Source organism: Cyclopterus lumpus, chromosome 7, assembly GCF_009769545.1.
Source record: "Cyclopterus lumpus isolate fCycLum1 chromosome 7, fCycLum1.pri, whole genome shotgun sequence".
Classification (NCBI taxonomy): domain Eukaryota; kingdom Metazoa; phylum Chordata; class Actinopteri; order Perciformes; family Cyclopteridae; genus Cyclopterus; species Cyclopterus lumpus.
Window position 1 is genome coordinate 5,357,196 of NC_046972.1, and position 24,859 is coordinate 5,382,054.

General features: G+C 44.5%; 1 protein-coding gene across 5 annotated transcripts in view; it reads left to right on the forward strand.

Annotated features, from left to right (window-relative positions):
• Positions 1–24,859, forward strand: part of LOC117733366 (MICOS complex subunit mic25a-like) — a 58,794-nt gene that overhangs the window by 9,440 nt on the left and 24,495 nt on the right. For all 5 annotated transcript variants that reach the window (XR_004609727.1, XR_004609728.1, XR_004609729.1 and 2 more), the window contains 2 exons: positions 12,066–12,149; positions 21,016–21,086. Coding sequence is in view for 2 of the 5 variants with exons in the window: in XM_034536961.1 (XP_034392852.1) it covers positions 12,066–12,149; positions 21,016–21,086 (155 nt within the window). In the remaining 3 variants the exon portion in view is untranslated. The remainder of the gene's footprint in view (positions 1–12,065; positions 12,150–21,015; positions 21,087–24,859) is intronic.

The following is a 24,859-nucleotide window of genomic DNA, read 5'->3' on the forward strand; positions in this document are numbered from 1 at the left end:
AGAGCCAGACAATGGTGTGCAGCATCTGCAGTCCCCGGTTCTTCTTTTCTCCACCTTTCTCTCCCTCACTCCTTTCCTCCTCGTCTTTTGTCCTCATGTCGGTGAAGTGCCTGATCTTTCTTCTCTCGGTTTCTCTTCTTTCTTTTTTTTTCAGCCAAGGCCCTCGCCCACTATGCCGCGCGCTCTGTGAATTGTCTTTGTTAATAGCAAATCTTCCGCAGATTAATTTCAGAATGAGAGAGGGGAGCAGGAGAATGGAACGAAAGGAAGCACGTCGAACCAAAGGGCTAAAAGGGATTTTCTCTTTTTGTAATGAGTTAATGGCCTTTTTCGGTGCCTGTTGAAAGCGTTGAAAGGTTATAAGCCAAATTAGCATGTGGTAAATCTCTCTCTCTCTCTCTCTGCAGGACAATTAGGAGGCCTATTTTATTAGCTGCCCTTTAACTTCCTCTGATGGAGCTTCACTTGATACAAAAATGCCATCCAGGCGTTTCTGATTCTCTTTGAAACCCCCTGTAAAGCACAGGTGAATCAGTCGCGTCGCACAAGGACATAACGCGACAAAGCATGAAAAAGCCGAGAAGATGTGCGCGCTAGTGTCACCGTCCAACTATACCGCCCAGTAAACCCCTGAAGGACCTTGCAGATCACAACTAAAGAGGCAGCTGATTCAGACAATGATGCTCTTTCACGTCTGCCATGTGATCCATATGGATCCATTGTTGTGAAAATATTGACCATCGCTGCTTCCAGCTTTCTACTGTAAGGTGTGTCGTGTTCAGCTAGCGAAACCAACTGTGGCTCTGAAGAGGGCTTATCAACATCTATTTTATTTATTATTATTTAGTCGGGATAAATTGAGTGAGGATTTTTGGTAAATTTGTCCCCTTTTTAAAATGATACGGGGAGAGCATAGAAAAGCTCCGCGCTCTCTTGCGCAGAAACCGACAGAAATTGTTCGGGGGGGGGGAATTTGTTCTCTTGCCGGTATTCTAAATGTCGATCCTCCACAAAAAGATGCCCAATTTAACGGTCTCTCTCGAAGTGATCCCCGACCCAGGTTCTGACATTAGAAGGGTCTCAGTAAACCACAGCAGGATTATGATATATAAGTACTTTGAGACTGTGAAGATCTAAAGACAAAAAGGTGAAAGGTGCAAGTTCAGTTCACTTCAGTTCACATCATTTCTTACTTTCACATGCCCATTTTTACTGAAAATGCTGGATTCACCAGTTCCTCCAAGTGACACTAGATGGCAACAAAAGCCTGTTGCAAGTTTCACATATTTCACACCGAGGTGGAAGCGTCTTGCTCTGTCTCTGTGACCATTATGCACTACATCAAATCTCAAGTGTGACATTCTCCCGTTGGAAAAGTCATAAATGCTGTTGCACAGGTTCCCCGTGTTAATCCAATCGACCCGATCCCTCAGCGTACAGTGACCGCTCATCTCTCTTTATTCTTTTTTTCTTTTGAATACCTCTAGAATTGGCTCAGTGACGGGGAACATTTTACTGTAATGCTCACATTACTTTTTGTCTTCAAGGAAGTTATTGCTTTGGCTTTTATGGGGATTGTTGACGGGAAGAAATAGGTTTGTCTTTTGTTTGTGCTCGCTTATCTTTGCTAACCTGAGCAGCACCTCAGCGAAACACTAACGAGTTCAGCGCTCCGTGTGAGTTGTGAGCGTAAAACGGAAGAAAGTAGACGTGGAGTTGAAAATTGTGCTTCCTGCATTTCTACTGTGAAACATGTATATTTCAACGATCTGTTAAAGAGGGTACTCCAGCAGTTTGAGTATTGCATTCCCATAAAGTTGGGGAGTTGAGGAAGAAAAAAATTCAAAGGTTAAAAAAGAAACAGCAGAGATATCCCAACGTGTTGTCCCTAGTGTGGGTGAAACTTCAAAAAAACTGCGTCCTACATCCCATAATCCAACTCAATGCTTTTATTTCATCGCATTTTACATTAGACCCGCCCTGTCTTGTGAGCACCCACCTTTTTATTGAATCCATAAACCCCAGTTTGTAATGCAGGCTTTCTGTTCAAAGGTCCTCAGGATGATGTCACTATGACGTCATTAGGGTTATTTCTAGGTGGCGTAAATTGGTACAAGAATCTTCCTCAGCGGCCCAACCAGTAAGGCACGCCAAGGCAGCAGGCAGTCACTGGTAGGGAGCCAGTGAGTTAAGAGTCACAAAAACAAGTCTGATTGAAATGTGTCGGCCGATCGCGTTGCGTGCGAGAGGCTAAGCTACATTACACAGTACACAGGCAGACTTCTCTAATTTATTAGCATCGTTATCTTAGACGGCCTCGTGTCCCACTACTCGAATCCCCCGTGGGTCCTTGTGTCCCTCTGCTTCACTAATATGGCCGCTAGCTGACTACAGATGGCGTCTCCTCTCATTTCCCTCGATTCCTTTCCTCGCCTCCTCGTCTTAACCCCGCCAATTGGAGAAGAGGCTAATTAATAAATTGCTGGAATAGCTCATAAAAAACGATTTGCTCGTGTAAACCGTAGTCTACGCCAACATATTGACCTTCTTTTTTAAATTAAATTCCTGGGTTTGTTGATACTGTCTGTCCATCGATCTCCTCCGCTGGGTTTCAGCAACACACACACACACACACACACACACACACACACACACACATGCGCGCACATGCGCGCACGCTTTCTACACAGAACAAGCAGTTCTATCCTTCTGAGAATAACTAATACTTAATGTCGATGCATAATGAATAACGTAAAAATACTATTCCTTATTTCATGTGCTATTTTTGATTTTCTTGGGTAAAACATGTGTATTTATACGTGTATCTATATATATATATATATATATATTGACAATGTAGCAGTTACAGATTTTCAAGTAACCTCATAATATTTTCAAAAATGTGTTATGGGGGTTGTTTGTTTGTAAATATGTACTCTGTTGATGTAGTTGTCATAGGAGTACTACATATCAAAAAGCTGTAGCACAGCATGCCCATCGAGTCTCAGGAATACTCTTTTTATTTAAACACCACCGCCACCTGACAGCAGAGACTACGCATCCAAACGGGACGCTCAGTCCCCAGCGTTCCATTCCCAGATGGTACTCTGAGGCGGCGGCGGCGGCGGCGGCGGCAACATGGCGCCAGGATCCCTCTTGTCGGCCTTTTTCCGTTTGTCGAGCAGCCCCTGCCGGAATGGGCCAGATGTTGACTCTGATTGGATGAACACACCTCACTTGTTTATACCTAAGCCCATGTAATCAGCTGGAGATATATTCTCTCTCTCTCTCACACTCAGGAAACTCATTCAGACTCTGGATACGGGTGTGAGCTAAACAGCTGTGTTCGTGAACACACACCCGCGCGCTCAGGAGGGAAGCAGATGGGGACACGCTTTATTATAGCGTACATATGAGCCGGTGAATAGCTTGATGTTTTTATCGTGTACTCCTCTGACTGCTTATCTAGTCAGACATATGGTAACACACTGCCATTACGCCATTTAGATGAGTGAAAAACAGGTTAAATGAGATGCTTTACTTTGCTCAGGGTTCGCCTTGAATTTCAATGGATTTACATCCTCCGAGCGACGTAAAGTGTCTCACTGCGCCAATTCAAAACGTTTTCGTTTTCATTTTGTATGGATACATGTTCTGTTCAAATACGCCATGTTTTTATATAGACTCGGGGATCAGGCACATGAACTCGTACACCGTTAAGCACCGAGCCTGTGCGAGTAAAGGGGGATAGCAGGTAAGAGGGGAGAAGAGGAGGCGCAATGAAATAGAGGGGAAGAAAAGGGAGAACGTTGGGGAAATGAGGGCGCAGTGAAGGAGACGGAGGGAAAGAGGTGAGTGAAGGAGCGGGTGAGGTGCAGATAAGCTCCGCGGCTATATCGGTAATTGTAATCTGCAGGAACTGACACGGTTCTGCATGTAAAGCTATTAGGCTGACTGTGAGCTCGGCAGCCAGCTTCCCTCCCCACACGGTCAGATCCTCCCGCCTGCAGGTGGGGGGTGCAGGAGCCTCCGATCGCACAAAGTGTGTTGATTTGGGCAGCGTGCGTCAGCGACCGTGCCCACGATCCTCTAACGCGTTGGAAGTGTTTCAGACGGAGACCCCAACAACGCTGCGCTGTGTGAACTCTGCAAATTGGAAATGGCTTATCGCAGCCGTGCGACTGCTCGCCGCATCCAGGCACGCTTTGTAAAGACGGCTCTGTGTTATGTTTACTTTTTTTAAATGCGTATCAGCGAAGCAAGATTCATTGGCAAGATCAACACGCAAAACGTGCTTCTGCTCGTAGTAGTAGTCTCTTTTAAATAGATTTGAGACATTTTCTAATCCCCACGTTAGAAGTTATTTCGGCAATGCTAGTTTTATGGCAACGTAACTTTTCACGTTCTAACACTGCAGTCTTAATTAAAAAAACGCAATGAATTCATGTCATCACTTTTTTTTGAACTTTTTAAGTCAAGCACTTAAAGCAACTACAAGGAAATTCTTTGTTGTTGTCTTCATTTTGGCGGTTCCATGTGGCCGAAAGCGGTAGTGTTTCCGAACACGAGTCCATTGGGGGAAAAGCAGCGAAGGCGGATCTGAGGCGAGATCCTCGCGGAGGCTCGGTCGCACCGATGACGAGCATGAAGAATAACGATATAGAAACGGACAATTTTCTCTCTGATGGTCTCGTTTACGTGTCCGTAATTAAATTTAGGCTTTTTCAACACCAGTCAAAAGTTCCTGACAATAAGTTAATTTATACGATACGATGTGGATCCCGGTGCGTGCATTTGGGGATTCATCAAAGGTAATTCATCTGGCAGGCGTGCGCAAGGATGGACACATCCATAATTATTTTTGGGGCGTAGGTACATTTCATCATTCGTTCCGACACAAACGGCATATAATAGTTATACACATGAGACCCGTGTTCTTTTACTACTAATACTACTACTACTACTACTACTACTACTACTAGTGTGCTGGCTGTCTTTTCACATTCAGCTCGACAACTCAAATTTAAAATAGTTCTTCCAGCTGCAGTCCGACATGAGATGCATTGACACGCTTCAAACCAAAGAGGATCCGGAGCCGATATCAAGCAATTGTAATAATTAAGATCCTTGGCGTTACGCACGTTTTAAAATACAACGTTTGTTTTGTCATAATCAACTCCCTCATTGAAGTATTGCTGATTCGATTGACCCCCACTGAACCACATGAGACCATGTATTATAATTATGTGGAAAATACGGTATAGCAGCAAATTAACGCAATTAGGGAGGGGGTGTCACATGAGTAAAAGTAATAGACGGCGGAGGAGAAGGGCCAGTGGCCCTTAATGTCCTTCTCCCTCCTCTGCGTACGTAGCTGCCTGGTTGTAATTATCAGTCAGATTATTATTGAGTGCTAATTTATTGCCTCGCTGGGAGCTATGTGTTAAATAAACGCACCGGAGTAAATAGAGAGAGTGTGGAGGTGGTGGGGGGGGGGTTGAACAGACTGCTGCTATCAGATGGCAACACAGCACACGCATTGCCCACGAGGGGAAGAGGGGGATGCGAGACTGTATATTTGTCCGTCCCAGGCGCACGAGCGAGCCCAAACACCGGCGCTCCGTGCCCACGTGTCGCGCTGATGATCCGTTGGACCGCGCCGCCCTCAGATGCTCTCTTCACGTCCCCCCCCATCTGTACCGGATCACTGGCTTTGGCCCCTCCGTATAGCTGGTATCGCTGCGGCGTCTACCCGGCAGACGCACTCGCCACAGCTCAGACAGCCGCCATCTGTTGTCCCCTCCGCCTCAAAACACGCCGAGTACTGCGCTGTAAAACAAAAAGAAGTCCTCATGCAGCCATACGAGGACTTCATTAAACAGTCGGGCATTTTCAGTTTAAATAAGAACGATAGGATCACTGAGCAGACAATGGTGAGAATATGATGATGTCATCCCGCGTCTTCAGTACTGCTTTTCATCTGGCCCAGACAGCAGGCCATGCTGCACATTGTTGGATATGAAGATGAGAGAGGGGTCAGCATACTGCAGGGAGCATTCGACCCGACGGCTGCCATGTGTCTCAGCTAGCGTCAATGATACCAGAAACAACCCCTCCCCTTTCTACAGTATGCGGTCCAGCACTGGAAATATTAGTTATGAGTTTTTTGTTGTTGTTTTTTTACCCGCCATTTATGGTTTCTACAACTAAATTTGGAACTGAAGTCTTGAGCTAGAAAATACATGTATTCTGCCGCGGGACTGCTCTAGCTCCTCGCCATCTGTGACCGTTTCGGGCGCGTTGGCATCGAGGTCAAGTTCAAGAGCTCTCGTCTTCTCCTTCACACAAATAACCTGACAATACGTCCGCTCCATTCAACTCCACCAGAACTTCGGCTCCTGGTGTCGTGTTGGATTATTCAGGTTTCTGATCACTGTTGCCAAACATCCCCCCCCCCCCCCGTGAAACACATTTGACCGCCTTCACGTGTGTTTCACAGCTGCATTTGGACAACGTCAACCTGCATCACAGCTTTCCTGATGGTTTATTGGACATTTTTGCTGTCATAATGCGGCGCCGCCAGATGTTTTGGACGGAGTGCACGTTAGAGATCAGCGCTAAAGCTGCATCGCAAACATCGTGAGCCGCCCTCAAAATGGCTGCAATATTTAGCTTTCCGCCGGAAGACGCTTCCACAACAGCTTCTCATCTCCCGCGCTCACTTGCTCACTCATTCTTGCTGTGATTCCTGTTTCATAGTCTCCCCCCCCCCCCCCCCCCCCCCCCCCTCCATATAATTTTGTTGCTCATCTTCCCCTCACTTACTCCCGCTTGCTTTTTTCGCTCTCTCGCACACATTTGCACATTTTAAATTCCCTCTGTCTGTAGCTCTCCTAAATGGATGCTCCACACCTCTAGCTGTGTACCCAATTGATTGGTATGCGGAAGGTGCCCCGGGCAGGAAGAATGTGCGATAATACGTTTGTGAGCTAATCTCCTGTGTAGCTCGTAGCAGACCAGCTGTCATATTCCATTATGCACCTTCTTAATAACTGAAGATATTTTCCTACGTGTTTACATTTGTTACATGTTCGGGCCTCCTCTCGTCTCTCGCATCTTCTGTCTTTCCTTTTCTTCATCTTGAGCATTTTTATTTAGAATTTTTTATTGTAGTCATTTAGGAACATTTTAGAGCCATTTAAAAAAAAAATAAAAGAATGAATTGAATATCCTGTCTGGCAAATGGAAAGTGTAATATTATAATACACTCAGCCGACCTTGACAGTGACTTTAAGAAAATGTGCATGTCTAAAGGCACAGTGCTTAATGTATCTGTGATTTCTTTTTACACTGCTTTGTGAATCAGCGTCCCATTAAATTTAAAATTAATTTTGTACGCAGGCTCTTTTGGTGATAATTAGATCATCCTTTTGTTTTGTGAGGCTTCTTCATCACTCTTGAAGGATGAAAGAAGTGTTTTCTTTCTAACACTACAGAAACTAACGCTGCTGCTGTACCGTTGAGCAGGTGAGAAGGACTTCCTGTGCTCATGGGCTGAGAATATCAGTACTTTTATTTTGGTACCAGCCTAAAAATCATATGTCTGCTGAGTATCAACAACTGTCCAAAAAAAGCTGGAAAAGACTGCGCACACTCACCTTTACTTTATCATACGGTTTATATTTACCTATTGAATGATTGAAGAGGTTTGACTTCTTTTATCATATGAGACGGGGACTACGAGGCCGTTGGTTCGAATCCGACCCATTTGCCCTGGCTCCCCGGTTCCGAACACGCTGCAAGGGAAGTGAAGAGGAGTTTGGGTGTAACGTTTATTATTTCCAGAATCCGGCTCTGTGCGCTCATTTATTTCAAAGTGTATTAATATTGAATGCGCTGCCAAATTGCACCAAATCCAATAAAGCGCTCCATGGGGTCCTCCAGCAAAACACCCGCAGAGTAGTGAAGTAGATCCGATGAGCGTTTCTTAGAGATATGCGAAGAACAAACGGACTGACGGCATTTTAAAGTGAAATGACTCTGCATTTATTTAGCTGGCCACCTCTGCTCCAGCGGATTTCACTTTTAATTGAAATGAATAAGGAAGACTGCACGTTTTTTTTTTTACTTCTTCTTCTTTCTTCCTCTCGCAGTGCTAATGCAAAGCAGCATTACAGATGGACTCGCACATGAATACAGACAGAAAAGACCGAACGATGAGTGACCAAGGTGTGTGTGTGTGTGTGTGTGTGTGTGTGTGTGCGTGTGTCAGTCACGCCTGGCTGGCTTTTATCTACCATAGACTCGCGGGTCCCTGGAGGGGCACCAGAGGACTCATCTGATTCACTTGCAGTTTCATCTCTGACTGCAAATTAAAATGCAGACACAGATAGGAAGGAGAGCTCTGTTTTCTTCTTCTTTTTTTTTTTTTTTCAAATTTAAAATGTGTTCAGTTTTCATTTCCAAATCCCCCTCCCAGCATTAACATGCACCAGCTGCAGCTCTCACCCGACAGAGTAGGAGCATCTCTGGCATCAGACACCCGCCCTCCCGGCTCTTTTGTCCCTCATCAGTTAAGTTCTGGTTATGAAACGCAAAACGATTGACTCCGACTTGATTTGGCGTTCAGCAGCCCTGATAATTATGATGAATCTTCCTCCCCCTCCCTGTACGCGCACGCTCGTCGACGCTCTCTCCTGATGCTTTCAGCGACGACGGTGCTGTGAAAAAAACCCCAAAAAAAACACACAAAAAAAAACATTGACTGGCATTAATTTGCCAGGGTGCACCAGCTTGTGTGCGATTTCATGCATTAGGGTAGTTCAGATCGAGTCTGACAGGCTGTCAGTCTCGGAGACACTCTGCGGTTATTGTTCAAACTTTTCACACGTCGATTTGCACGATGTGACAAACGCTACCCGCCTGTTGTCAACACCGGCTGCAAGCGAGTCGCACAAAGTTGTCCTCACGTCGATGCATTTCAGTGGCGTACACGGTAGGCTTGTTAAGTGGCTCCGGGTCTGGTCTGGTCTGGGAGTCCATTTGAGATGAGGCAAATACAAGCCGTTGTTTGTGTGATTGTGCTGTTTTGGAGTTGAATGCAATTTTTGTGCTGCCAAATTCATATTTCACTCACACTGTCTGTAGCGCACCACTTCACAGGCAATACTTTACATTAATTAAAAATCAAAACATGTAGTTAATAATTATAATTTATGTCCATCTCATGTCTCGGTATTTTTTTACATGCACTTTTTTTTTTTTTTTTTTTAAAAAGCATGAAAATGCTGGTGGTTGATGTGGGGCGTGTGAGTTTCTCAACCTTGGGTTTGGGACCCAATGTGCGGCCGTTGGATGAACAGATGGGGGTCACACGTGAGACTTGACGCACCGGTAATGTTCAGTCATAAAATACATGTTGGGCCTGTTGTTGCTGAAGCTGTATGTGGCGTCTCGAAGGAGGAGAGCGGCTCGAGCTCGTTTGTTAGGCAGTCGCGTTCCAGTCGGGGAAACGTAGGAAACGTCTCATTCAGCAGTTCATCTTTCGAAATGAAAAAGTATCTGCATATGCGTAGATTTTTTATTTATTTTTTTAAGTAAGGGAGAAGATTTACATTTTCAGAATCTCTAAGCAGTAAGATATTGGTTATTATGTACAGCAAAGCAGAATATTTCCCCCGGAGGGGATCCTAAACATTATCTATCTATCTATCACTTTATGGATGCTATATGAAACTGATACTGAGGTTAGTATCCAAACCAAACATGCGCCATAACAGAAAAGAGGAAATACTGTTGGTGTATTAAACACCATTTTATAAACGCTTCCTCAGGCTTCTGCATGGCTCATCTGGTATCTTTGGAAACAAGCCGAATAAACTTTATGCTTAGATATGTTACATATGTTCAAAAACAACATATGTATGGAAGCAGTACATTGGGGTCACAATCACATTGTGTATATAGTCACATCTTTAAGTAGCAAATCTTTATTTTAAGGGCCTATTGTTAGACAGGTTTGCTTCATCTTTATTTCTGTGGTAACGTCAGTTTGGTAACGGCTGTACGAGTTTTGAGAAACTTTCTTTCTTCATACCTCTGATTATATAATTCTTTGTTACGCTAAATGCATGTTGCAGTCATTAGAACACAATAGCATTGTCATTTATTATTAATGTTTTTCTCTCCGAGACTTTGGTCTGATCAATAATGTGATTCATTGAATTACACGGCAGGCATTTGTGTTTTACCTGCACGTTAAATCCTAACAATGTAACAGCCCTGACCCAAACACTGTGCCTTCCTGTGTGCTCCTCTCTCCCTCCTCTTCCTCTTCTTCCTCTTCCTCTTCCGTCTTTCTTTTCCTGTCTCTGCCTCTTCTGCTCTTTCTGCTCTCTACATTCCATCGTCTCTAGTCCGCAGATGAGATAAATGTGACGGTAAGCTTCATCATAACCATCCATCCATCCTGCTGCTTTCTAATCCTCGCAATGTTTTTTCACAAAAGTTGAAACTGCAATTCTAACGATTACTCTCAATAATCTTTCTTAAAATTAACTTTTTTACAACTGGAAAGATAAAATGTTTTCTTTCTTTCTCCCATCTGTCTATCCATCCAAATAATTCCCACTTGTTTACCCATTCCATATCCGTCAGTCCTTCTTATTCTTTTCCCCATTTTTCTGTATCCCGCATACATATTTACCGACTCTACAGTTTGTCTTTATAAACAAAAACAAAAAGTAAAAATCACTAGCATCCTTGCAACTAGACCTAAATGAGTGTCGTTCATTTCAATAGCTGCTAATCAAAATGATGCGATCGACAGAAAATGAGTCTGTTCATCTTTGCTGACACAAAGTTTCACCTCCTGCTCCGCGGATATATTTAAAGTCTGTTAAATGGTTCAAGACCAGTCAATTATGAGAAGTAATATGCACGCTGAGCCTCCAATTTTCAGAGATGTCAAACGCCCGTCTGCACCTGACCTGTAGAGGTCGTTATTGGCACCTCTCTGTCTTCATCTAGCTTCAGATCGCAACAATCACCCAGCAGATAAATATACACCCAATCCAATTTCTGTCCGGTTGCCATGTTTGGGCCAACATCAGCTCGAACTTCCCTTAATTGTGAAATCCAAAGATAATTGCGGCCAGGCGGTTGTGTAATAACTGTAACGGGCCTCGCCACAACAGGCCTCATGCTGCGTTCACTTTATATCCACGTCATTCTCTTAATTCGCGCCTTTAGAGGGGGCGTGGCTTATTGTTGTGGACATCCCACACACGTGATTGGCTTTCGCAACTCGGCGTATGAGGCGAATTCTCCGCGCCGCCCGGCTAAAAATGTTTTCGTAATTCTCAACCCTTTGCGTCTGTGCATTGACTTTGCATGGGATCTACTCGCGTGAAAAATTCGCACCGCTTTTGGTGTGAACGCAGCATCAGAGAAAGCTGCCTCTTTTCAACACCAGTATCAGCTCTTCACACAGCAGCTCTAAGAGCGGGATTGCCTGAGGCGTTTCACACTGCATGAATTAGCCACGCACATTGTTATTGCTTTTACTTACTTAGTGAACACCACATTTGAATTTCAGGGTGCATGCATGTTTTTTCTTTTCTTTTTCAGATCACAGATCAGCTAATTTTGGTAGCGAGAGCAACACCCTTGTCTCTCCTCCCTTCCGAGTGTTGTCTCTCCATCTCACACAGATTGTTGTAAGCTCCGCCCCTGGGTGAAACAAAGACCAGAGGAGAGGAGAGACGTGTTAGTTAATGACAGCAAAACACAGGAACGTCTCGCACTGAGCAGAAATGTGCGACCGGCAGATTGGCAACCAATCATATTGTATCATATTCTAGCACGATAACGAATATCACTTAAATTACAATGTGATCGGATATTTAAAATACCAACATCGTTCAATAAAAACCATCAGCATTACCACATGTATCATATACTTCACTAGTCTACTACTTTCTAGTGAGAAAACTTAATATACAATGTTTAATCCTCTGTGTGCATGTGTGTGTGTGTGTGTGTGTGTGTGTGTGTGTGTCTTGCAGGCTCAGCAGCTTCAGAAGAAAGATTTACAGCTGAAAGCATTGGATAACTTCTACAAGGAGCAGCTGACACAGCTGGAGAAAAGGGTACAACATATATATACACACACACACACACACACACACACTTACAAAGACTTCATTAGAGGCTTTTCACAGATTCCCAAAGTTGCACATACTGTACACACACACACACCGCATTTATACACTTGGACAGACTTAACTTTGTGACACACAAACAAACAAACAGCCCCAAACAAACGTACACAATCCCACAAATGCAGGCACACAAACAAAAAAGCATGCAACACTTGCCAACGCGCTCTGTGCATGTTCACTCGGCCGCCGCACGATGACAGAAAGTGGGTGGACGTAAGCGGTCTGTGTCGTAACTCATTATGGGAACCTTTTGCAACATGAATGGCGTCTGACGCACCTGCAGGAAACACAGCGTGTGGCGGTGGCAGTCGCATTAAAGGGGTGGTTTGAGTTATTTGAAGCGGGCCTAGTATGGGGTACGTATAAGTAGTCGTGTATTGCCTGCAGTAGACGTCGCGTACCCTTTACTTTTAGTTTACCTGACGGAAAACTGCTTCAAATCCACCAGACTCCTTTTGAGCAAAACAGCATTTTCACTTCGCAGATCGCAGGAGTTGATGGTCTACCGCTGCTCTAGCGCTCAGTTTGTTTGTGTCATTGTGTGACAAGCTAACCCTTTAAAGCAACACAAAGTCACACAATGACTCAAACAAACCAATCGAGGCAGCGGTAGACCAGCAACTCTGGTGTTGTGAGAGGTGAGCTTACAGTTTTTGTCAATATTCTAAATATGGTGCACACTTTAATTGATATTGAGGTGGCGAAAGAATGTCAGGAAATTGTGTAGCTCTTGTATTGGTATTCCTGTGTGCTTCTCCAAACTGTGCCAACCGCCATCTACTGTTGGCAAACTGTCCCTTTTAAGACGGTGGGTAGTTACCAGGCTTTCTTTCCCCATTTGTCTTCTTCTGTCTAAAGTCAAGTTAAACTGTAGCTGGCACTGCTACACAAGAGAGCAGGCACCGTGCACACCAAAAATCCATCGGGGGGGGGTAAAAAGCACCGTGTTGGTAAATGTGATTTCAAAAGGGAACACCGATTTTAGCCGGCGTGAGCATCTCCACGGAGCCCTTACAAGCCCTTTCATCAGTCCCTCTGTCTGACATTTACCAGGCAGAAAAGAAACATATCTCATGACTGCTTCCTTCCACTTTTCAAAGCCACTCCGGTCAGGCTTCACCACACACTCACTCAGCCTTTCCATTTATTCTCTTTTCATTTACATCATTTGTTTATTCCCGATTGCCGCTGGAAACTTGACCGAACGAAAAACCTCAAACCGAGTTTAAATTGTGTGCGTATGTGCATGTCAGCGGAGGTTATGGGTAGCGCGTGCCATAAGCTACCATAAGCGGATAGAGTTCTTGGTAGCCACTGACTCGAGCAATAGGCTTTTCTTTCGGTTTGGTTCAATCAGAAGTTTGGGCTTTGTGAAACTAGACGAGTCAATCCTGTCCTGCACAAGAGAAGACCAGAAGGAAGTCTGTCTTCAGGTCTTTTTTTTTTTTTTTTTAAATGTCTGTCCCCTGTCCTTCTTGTCTTCCTTCCTTCCTTCTTTCTTTTTAACCATTATGTGTCTACTTTTCAATGGTGGACAAACACCACTATAGCACCAAATCTGTATTCTAATTATCATGCAGTCAGCCTAGATAAACATGCATTACACACACACACACACACACACACACACACACACACACACAGGTCTGGGTGTCAGATGCCTTGCTATTTGTGTGAGTCTCATTAGTAACAGGTTGGGTTTGCAGAGGGAGTCGGCGACTGGCAGGCTGACATACGGGTGCACAAGCTGTGTTTGCAGTTGGGCTTAGGATGTAGACAGACCTCTATATGTGGGTATGTGTGTGTGTGTGTGATGCGATGTGTGTTTTGCATGCACAGTGTATATTCAGGTGCACGTGTACTGTATATGTAAATGGTGGGGCTCTTATCTGCAGGCTCGGCGTGCTCGCAGATGCCACCAGAAGCCACTTAAGGCCTCGGGTTTAGTCGGTTTGCCTGCTCCAAGTGTTCTCACTGCTCGAGGTTTAGTTTCCTCAAACTGCTCAGCCGAGTTGAACCCAGATGAGTCATAATCAAACTGAGGGAGGCTTACTGTATGTGAACGTTGTCCCGCCCTTTGCATTAACATATGCGCTGGGATGCAACAAAAAGAAAACTCGTGACACATTTGTACATTTTTTTTGTATATCGCTATGAGCAAGGCGAATGAACTCAGACAGAGAAACGCAGCGTTTCTTCATAATCCACCTCGACTGTGGTTTAAAGAGTTTCACAGTGAACCGGAAATACTTTAACACTTCTCAGAGAGCTCGATCCACACAGTCTGCCTGGGAGATTCGACTCTGTGGGTCAGGGGAGGCCGCTCGGTGGGGATAGTTCCCCTAGTGTTCGGCTTTGGTATCGCTGGGCGAGTGCCCAGTGCAGTGCGACCGGATGGTTGGGGCGATTTAAGTCATTATGATCACTTATCGACCTCTTAAAATGGAATTGTGATGAAATCTATTTAGGTATAGAGATACCGTAATACACAATAACATCATGGAAATTGATAATAACAAGCACACACCACCTGAAATTTTTCAAACCTCAGTTTTTTATATTATATATTTTTTCTCCATAACTTCAGTTGAAACTTGTGTTTATTTTGCTCTTCATTAAATGAGGAAATACTTTCATTCACACAGAACTAGACAAGAATATATTTTCAATGGGCTAATTTAATACTTATATATATATATATATATATATATATATATATATCTATATATAGATATATAGATATACATATCGCAGAAATAAAAACAAATATTATTATCCAATAAGGCACATTCTAATATATTGGAAAAAACTACAGAACTGGATAGTTAACTTATGTAAAGATGGTTGGACCCTATTATTTGATTATAAATAAATATGTAGAGAAACCATTAACTCTAATGCACTCTATCTCTCCACCCTGTCCTTGGGGGACTGCTTTTCTGTTTCCTGTTGAGAAAACATGAATATGGACCACGATGCACGATGACATTTAGCTGCTCTTATCTACTGTTTTGACAATCCAGAGGTTCATCTTCAAGTTCATGTCCGTCTTTCCACTTCTTACAAAATATAAATACAGGAAGAAGCGGTGGTAACATGTGTTTGACGTGGGCGTATGTCCTTTTGTTAATTTCAGATGCGTCTTAATCTATCTGCCTAATATCTTCTTTCTCTTTCCCTCGCTGTCTGTCTTGCTCTCTCACAGTAAATGTAGTTTAAAGCTGGTGGAAATGGAGCGTACAGAAGGAGATAATAATCCTCCAAGTCTCGACAGGTTGCTTGACACGCTGTCAGCATGGGCCCCCGCGTAGTGCACCAGAAATATCTACACACACACGCACACGCACACACACGCACATAAACATATTCTAACGTATACACACACACATTGCCAACAAACCACATCCTGCGTCAATTGAGCCAGGTTGGCCCTCTGATCAGAACTCAAGTATGTATATATATATATATATATATATATATATATATATATATATATATATACGTGTATATTTATACGTATATATTTTTAATACCGTTTAGAAAACTCCACTTTTCTGCTGTGTTGCACTTTCTTATGGAAATGAGTACAGCCAGGGCCCTATGGAGACCGAGTCAAAGTTTAACGCTTTCATCCTGTGAAAAGCTATCTGCTCAATATGCTGCACCGAGGGCTTCGAATCTGCTTATTAGTTTAGCTTGTTAGCAATATTTCCACTTAGGCTGCACCCATCTGGAGATGAAGATATGAGTTTCGTAATACGTGAACATTACTAAACATTGCGGAGCTGTGGCTTCCGTTCAAGTTGCCTCATTATTTTTTCGCCGTGGCAACAAAGTGCTGGTGTTCATTCCCCAACAGTGGTACACAGTCAGTGAGATCATTTAATTAAACCTAATTGAAGAAAGACATTTATTTCTTTTAAAGAAAAGTACACTTTTATTTATCCCCGCGGGGAAATTCTTATCTGCATTTGAGCCATCTTTAGTTATTAAGGAGCAGTGGGCTGCAGTGAAGCAACCGGGGAGCAACGGGGGGGTTCAGTGTCTTGCTCAAGGACACTTCGACATGCAACTATGGGGAGAGCGGGGATCGAACTGGGGACCTTGTGGTCATGGGAGGACCACTCTCCCCATGAGCTACAGCCGAATTTGCTGCCATTCTGTAAAAACGGACTTTTCTCTTTCAAATACGTACTTTGACATTGAACTAAAGTCAAACTTAGGATGTCCGACTAGCACAGGACTTTTTTTCCGACTAGGAAAAACAAAGGCAAAAACATCTGGCAAGTATAAAAACCTATTGACCGAAGTCTTGTTGTCACCGGGCAGAGAGTCGTCCAGACAGTACTCATTTCTACTATTAGTCGTCTGTTAACATCCGAGGGGACCTTCCAGCACGATTAGCTGACCAGGTGTTCTGTGACCCCTCAATGGCTGCAGTGCATGAGAGGAATCGGACACACACACACACACACACACACCGAAAAAACAATGCTCAAACAAATGGAGATACTTTTATTTAAGCATATAGAATATGACTCGCAGACTTGTGTCATGAAGCTCACACACACACACACACACACACACACACACACACACAGACACACACACACACACACAGGTAATTTATTTTGTGTTCAGTGAATACCGCTGCCACTTTCAGGTCAAACCCAAAGGTTAGATGAGGTGGGAGTGTGTGTGGGTTAAAAGAGACTCCTCCTTTTACAGTTGAATCAAAGAGCAGTGCTGTGTGTGTGTGTGTGTGTGTGTGTGTGTGTGTCTGCTGCTTCCAGTTCAGTGTTAGCTTTAATAACGTGGCATCCTTTTAACCAGCCGACAACAGTAGAAATAAAACTGGCAAACAATCTACCTCGTTACCTCCGGGCTTGCCGTCGACTGCAATGCACCGGATTTAAGAAAAATGTAATCCCATAGTTGCAGGGTAGTTGTAAACATGTGCAGACCACTGGGGCGACTGGCTGCAATCATCATCATTAATGGGAGCTCTGTGGGGCTGATGACTGTAGTACAGCTGTTGCCACCGTTTCATGTCAAAGCCCCTGGAATCGAGTGGCTCAGGTTTCGCTGCAGCAAATGCTGTCAATCAGCGGGTCTGTGTTGTGTTGAATGTTGTTGATTTGGTCCTGAAGCGAGGTACTTCGGCCCTTATCTAATCGCACAGCATCGATAAGCCTCGGTGCAGCGCGGCAAGGAAGGAACCTGACCTGCAGCATCATTAAAATAATATCCACTTCCCTTTTTAGTCGTTTTCCCTGCGCTCTGAGCTTCAGATCTCCAAAAGATTATTCATATTCTCCAGGTTATTTGGCCCCTTAATTTTTTTATATGGTGATGAAAACAAGATTCTGCTAATAACTGTGTTCCTCAAGTCTTTATTGAACAACAGATCTGTATCTCTTTTCCTTAATGCTGAATTAATGTCTACATATTTTCATTAAACCAGCGTAGATCACTTGGATTCTTGTATTATACTATATATATTTTGTACTTCAAAACACAACTTCTATACAAAAATAATAATTATTGCCCTACCGGTTACAAGAAGGGAATCCACACCTGCCTGCCAATCTGAATTATGTTTTTAATGACTCGTATAAGAAAGAATATTAACCTGTTCATCCATAAAGCGTTTACAGTATGTTACCAGCAAACACAATTGTTTCCCTTCTATTTCACCGTCATTCAAGCTCTTATCTTATGGATATAATGTGTCTATTGTGTGAGCGGAAAAAAACACGGTGTGATGAATTACCGATACAGGTGTTGTGAATAGCCACAGATGTGCACAAGGATCACTCGGAGTGACAGCTCCTCTGGCATCATTGTAAAAAAAAAAAAAAGCAGGGAAATTACGCCACTCCTTAGCCATTCTTTTCACTGGGAGCTCTGACAGGTCTAATAAGTGACCGAGCGGGCAGATGTATTGATATGCAAATGTGTGATTACGGGCATGTCTATGTTCATTTATCAGAAGCACTAATGAGGGTACACTCGGGCGCGGTCTTCCTTCCGTCTTTCGGTCTTCCTTCCCTAACGCCGAGGAAGAGAGGTATAGTATGGTGCCCTGTTTTTGCGGCGGTGTGTACCATGTCGTTGAAAAGGTGTTGCAATCCACGATGGACGTCTCAGAGCCCCGTCCGTTGGTGGAGAGAAGTCCATCGGCTGCCCCGTCACCCAACTTGGAGAGTAAACATAACGCGCAGTAACGCACACACTTGGAAATCGGCTATCTTGTTTATTTTATTCAAACACCTTCCGAGCAATAGATACATTTATATCGCCATCAAAATCCGGTCACTGAATCCATGCAGCCGTCTGAAGGCAGCAGGACGGAGCCGTGGGACCAATCTGCTGCCTCTGATGCCGTCTTCTGTGTTTACCTCGGTTAAATCGCATGCAACTGGCCCCAGGCTGCTGCACAAAATAAGCGCACACACCTCCACACGCAGTGTACAGGTCTAGTCGCAACGCTGCATCCCGGCGGTTTGTGCAGGAGATTTTCCTCTCGGCCAAACTCATCGAATCACCTCCGCAACTCTTTACATCATTTCAGCGCTTCGTGTGTTATTCTCCAAATTCCTTTTTTTTTCGATCCATGCTATGAAATAATGTAAACACTTCCAAGGGAAATGCAGCAGAGTTAAGGCTGCATCAGAGTCCCATCGATCGTGGTCATCGGCATCACCAATGAATTATTGGTCATATACTCGCAGCCAGAGGCAGATGGCGTGGGTTATTTAGGAGAACGATGACGATCCCGGCACCATCCAGACGACCACGTGGTTTTCCCGGGAGAAGCCGACTCTTTGATGTCGAGCTGTAGCCGTCACGCTCGCTACCTGCTCGTGATCTTTATTCACCCAACCCTCGTTGCACTTTGCGCCGCTGCACCCACGTGAACCAAAATAGCTGGTGCTCTTTGATACGCCCACGCTCGAGACCTGCCTCCATGTGCACTCGCGTGATTAAAATGTAAATGCTCTTTTTTTTAAATGTATTTTTCCTTTCTTTTCATGTTTCCCTTGTTAGTTGTGTGCACTTCCAGCATTGGGACCGGATGGTGCCTTCATCCGTCTGAATACGTTTCACGCAGGAAGTCGTCCCCGTCTTTTTATTATTAAACTCAAAGTCACAAACCATGTTGTGGTTCAACGTTGGCTTTGGCATGTAGCACGACGATGCAAGTTACACCTCATTTAGAAATCGTGGCACGACCAGGACCGCTACCGTGGCCAGGCACATGTGTGTTTACTGCCTCCGAGAGGATATACGGTCAAATCCATTCAGATTTAACGGCCACTTTATGAGGAATAGCGTGCACAAATGTCACAGGCAGGACTCCTTTTGTACCTTGCATACCTTTTTACATGATATATTCACACACAGAGCCCGATCCAACCCTACGTACTCAAACACCAATATCTCTCTCTCTCTCTCTTTATTCTTTTGCCTTTTTACCGTCATGCCTTCTGCTGCTTCTCTTTTCCTTTTTCTCTTACGTCCCTTCAAGCTTTTTCTTTCTTCTCCTCTTCAGTCATCCTTCCCTCCCCAGCTGGTACAGTTTGCTGGTTAAATATTTGGGATTGGGGTGGGTGGGTACTGGGTGCTGGAAGGCCTAAGCTGGGAGGATCAACAGAGGAAGGGCTGCAGTTGTTGCGGATTAGCTGCTTGTTTTATCATAATACCACTGGCTGCTTGCTTGGGGCTCACCCTGCAAAGCTGCAAAAGTCAGAAATCACGATTTCTTAAAAAATGTACGAGTAATGCACCTCATTACTGCCGAGCCTTAGTTTCGCTAGAAGGGGCTGGAATCGCAAAGCTTTCCTATGGATGAAATTACAACTCAGTTTTTCTTCCGACTGTAAGTTTCGGTGTTCAATGAATGTCGGTGAATTACGGGTGGCAGTGTATGAACGCTCAAAGAGGTTTATCCTTTACGGTCCAGAGGGCACGCGATGGAAAAGACAGGAGGCTGATCCAGAGGAGGGGAAACAGAAAGATGAAGAAAGGAAGCGCAGGAGAGAAAATCTTTGTTCTAAAGAGTAAACCGAGGTAATACGAGTTCAGGAAAGAAGGGGTGTTCACAGATGGGTAGTCTTCAAAAGCGATTGTGATTCAGTGGTTAGTATGTTTATGTATCTTCACAGAACAGGATTAAGTAAGAACATTCCACTCTTTATGTTGCTCCCCTCAACTATGAAGCTACTGTCAGCAGCCGCTTAGGCTAGCTTAGCCTAGCTTAGCTTAGTTTAGCGTTAAGACGAGAAAAGTAGGGAAACAGGCCGTCTCTGTTAAAAAAAGATCGCCTACCTGCACATCTGGAGGTCTAATATCTCTTTTGTTTAAACCCATACAGGAGCCAACATTTTTTTTTTTTTAATTCACAGAAATTCCCCATAAGTGAATTCAAAAAGAAATCTCTCCAAAATATTATTGTATTCCTCAATATCCTTTATTTCAAGTGATTATATCCCTTTTTTTATTTTTTGAAGATTCACTGAGTGACATTTTCTTGGCCAGTTTTAATTTATATAGCTTACAGCGTACACAAACCTTTCTAAAAACAAATTATCTTACTCAAACAAAGCTTACTTTGGACTTGCACGCTTTATGTCTCCTTCACTCGTGGAGAAGGAGTTCCACACAACCGGAAAACACACAACGTGCATGTGTGGCTGTGCTACTCGCGTTATGTGTGTGTGTGTGTGTGTTGTAAAATCAGAAATGATGCTCGGCTAATTCTTTCTGTCGATGTCTTCCTGTGTTCCTTCAGAATTTGGAGAGATACGAGCAGAGCAAGGACGAATTCCACCAAGCCGCCTCCAAGACGGAAGAAAGCGTGAGGTGAGAGACACACGAACGCTCCCATTCAAAAACTAATTTGCAGTTCCAAAAGTAAGCAGATATTATTCCCTGGAGCCTCACACACACACGTACATGAGCAGACCCACAGCAGACTAATAAGCAGCGTTGGATAGTGATCTGCTCCTTTTTTTTTTCCCCTAATTTTTAACCAGTTACATGCATATGTCCTCTGGAGCACACCTGCCTAATGTGCTAAGTGTTTTAATTGGCTGCTCTATAATTAAGCCTAATTTAACAATACCCTATTTGCCCATCCTCGCTTCTCACCGTGGACTTGAAATGAGCCAGTCGGGGCAGAGACAGCTAATTATTGCCACTGTCGTTTGTAAAACCCCCAGGTCCTCATTTGTCCCATCAGTAGAGTCACACCAGTATTTATGTGCGTCTTCCAGCTCGACCCTCAACCCTGACGACAAGTTTTAGCCGGTTGCCGCGCGTCTTGTTTGTGAAGTTTACAGTATTTTTATATTTCAATTTCAAATGATTCATTGAAGTTAGAACTCGATGGTAATAAGAGCTTTGTACTCGCGCAACAGTAAAAAAAGAAGACACGACAAGCAGTCGGAGGATCTTACGCGTTCTAGACAAAAACCCAGGTGAGCCACACACCAACAGCAGAAACCATTCCAGAAACAGTCCGTCGCAGAGGTCCGTGTCGGGCAGCGTAGTAACCGACTTCTCTGTTTGGCTTTGTGTCTTGATCTCATCCACGACCCAAAGCGTTTAGGTCTGGGTTGGAACTCCGGTTGAGCCATTTTGCGTCCAATTTACCATAATCCCTGAAGAAAGCGACCAGATATTTGTACTCCCTCGTTTTCCTCACCAAATGGTTCAGATAATCTGCCCTAAACAGTTGGCTTGTGTGCAACCCGTCTTATCGTCTGACAGTTTGTGTTTCTTGGCTCGTCGGGGCTTCTTTGTAGCGATTTCGCCGTGTTCCCAGATCGGTGCAAATTCTTTGGTGGGTACAGTTTATTTTCTCATTTTTGGCCAACTGAAATGGGGGCCAAAACTGGGGGGGGTGGGGGGGGGTTCAACCGGGTAGCAACACCTGAGGAAGAGTCTGAGTTTGAAACGCAGCTCCTTCTGGTTTAGAAGAAGCTCGGTTGGTCAATTCTACCTAGATGACTCAAGCGAAGTCATTCATTTCACCTATTCTCCACACAATAGAGGATCACACACGAAGCCCTGCACTTCAGTTTTTAGCCTGACGATAACCCCCACACACACACACACACACACACACACACACACACACACACACACACACACACACAGACATGCACAACTCGTTGTGTGCCAGCCATGTAGTTAATACACCCATTCCATGGTAATCTGGAGTGACTGAAAGCCGTTATCTGCCGTTTAGGAATATAAGACTCCCATTGCAGTGCGATTTTAAAGCGTTGCCTACATGTTTTTGATCTGTGCCGATGCTGAAGACCAGGTGATCTTACCTCTGGGGAATACTGTACAGTAATACCGCTAATCCTCTTCTCGTAGGGAGCGTGTGTGTGTGGGAGGAGGGGGAAGGAGGGTACTCTAAACCCGCAAGCGTTTTATCAGAGAAGATACAACGATCCAAGCTTCCTGTCTGGCACGATCTTCATTGAAAATTATACACTGCTTTTGGAGGCTTTGGAGCCGGGATTAGGCTCTCTTTCAGTCTGTAATCTAGTCTAACCCCAACCTCCGGGGGAATTCAGGAGTGTCACTTAAATGAGTGGAGTAAGGTCTGAGGATACGAGCACATCTGTGTGTATGGCGTTAACATGGAAACTACGTCCTGTCCTCCTCGTTGGTGTGCAGTTCAGTGTGTTTTTAAATATGTGATCAGAAGGTCTGAGAAAGAAGTGACTAGTTAGCAGCCCATTAAAATGAAACCTTCATGGGACATGGTATGTAGTTGGTAGGTTATGTAGCACCGACCAAACCGCAATCGTCCTCATGTCGTGGCCAATTCACACTTCCTGGTAATTGCGTCGATAAAAATGAGCACAGTGTGTGTCTGTCGCTTAAGTCCAGTCCTCAGATCGTTCTCTCTCCACCGCCGCTGTGTAAATTCTTATTATTGCTATAGATCTCACAGTATCCTTTTTATTGGCAGTCGATAGCCTTCAGCCGTGTGTGTGTGTGTGTGTGCGTGTGCGTGTGCGTGTGTGTGTGTGAGAGTGTGAGCGTGAGCGTGCGTGTTAATCCACAGCTTAATACTTGGAGCCAAAATGGGGGGGCTTTGGCTGCAGGCACTCTGAGGACCAGTGTGTCACAGTCCAGTGTGTGTGTGTGTGTGTGTGTAGAGAGAGAGAGAGAGAGAGAGAGACAGAGCAAAACAGCCTCAATAACGTTCCTTTCATTCTCTCTCGCCCTTATTTATGTGAGTGAATGACACAATTTGCTTTGCCAAATTTATGCCACACAATCTGCACGACCACCAAGTCGGGCAGATTTACAGTAATTACAATGAAATATACATTTTGCCCGTTGTCGCCCTGCGTCATCGGGACCCCACAGCCCAAAGCTGACGTGCTTTGGGCCTTCGCCTCCTGAAGATATTTCACCATCAGCGCATGGATTTATTTGTCGTATAGCTTTTGAAATAATGGATAAATCGCATATCTGCTTGCATAAATTCCTGTGGTTGGTTTGTTTGCTTTCAGACCACAAAATAAGTCCGCTTGGAAGCAAATCCTAGACCCTCCTTTTCAAGTCTTGGTCCCGGTTGTCGGTCAGCGACCAGGTCGGCCCGAACAAACAGCACAGATAGGGCAAGCGAAACCGAACCAAGCGGGTCAGGAGAGCACCATTAGCGGTGGACTCTCGCAGCGGGCCACTGGATGAGTGCAGCGCATAATTGGTGACCACTTAGCAAAGACACTTTTGCATTCGCCGTGGAATTACAGACGGAGAGAAAGAGAACATGAGGATGGAAACGGTCGCCTTATTTTTTAGATACATTTTGTACGTGTGAGAGTGAGGCAGACAGCCCTCTTCTTCAGAGTTGAAAGTAATGGAACAAGAGCGAGACGGAGACGGACGAAGCAGATACCCACGTCAAACCGCTCAGGTCAGTTTCCAAGGCATTTTAACAAGGCCAGCTGTCTGTTACAGTCGCAGTCGAGCTAGCCTTAATAGCCGGCCTGCGTCAGATGATACCAGCCTACGGAGATCACTCCGAGGTAAGGCTGGAAAGATTGACAAGCGGAGTCCAAGTTAAAAGGCAGACTACTTAATTTACAGCGATCAGAAATGCAGTCGTTCCAAAGATCATTTAGGACATGATAAGACTATTTTAATTATTTCCTCAATATCACGCTCCGTGTCTGTGGCAAAGTGGGTAGAGCATGCATTCTTTTACCAGGAGGTTGGAAGTTCGATCCCTGGCTTCGACTCTCATCGAACCCCAAGTTGGTCCCCGGACGCTTCACAAAAATCTGTCCTAAAATGCTGAAGCCGGCGGTCTAATTTCATGCATGCACCTGTACGTATATGACGGTCGTAATTAAAGTTCAAGTCGTTGCAACTATGCAAATTCGGGAGAGTCAATTAAAAGGAACTGCCAAAATCACCGGCAGAGGAGTGACAAAAGTGCGAGGCACTGGGAGAATTGAAGTGCCCTAGATGCTCTTCAATGTTTACGAGGGACACATGGAAGTCTGAGCACCGGCACAGAGATGAGCCTCTCTACCTGGCTGCGATAGGAATGGAGGGATGGGAGAGTACAAGTGAAGGAGTGTGGAGATACAAGATAGGGG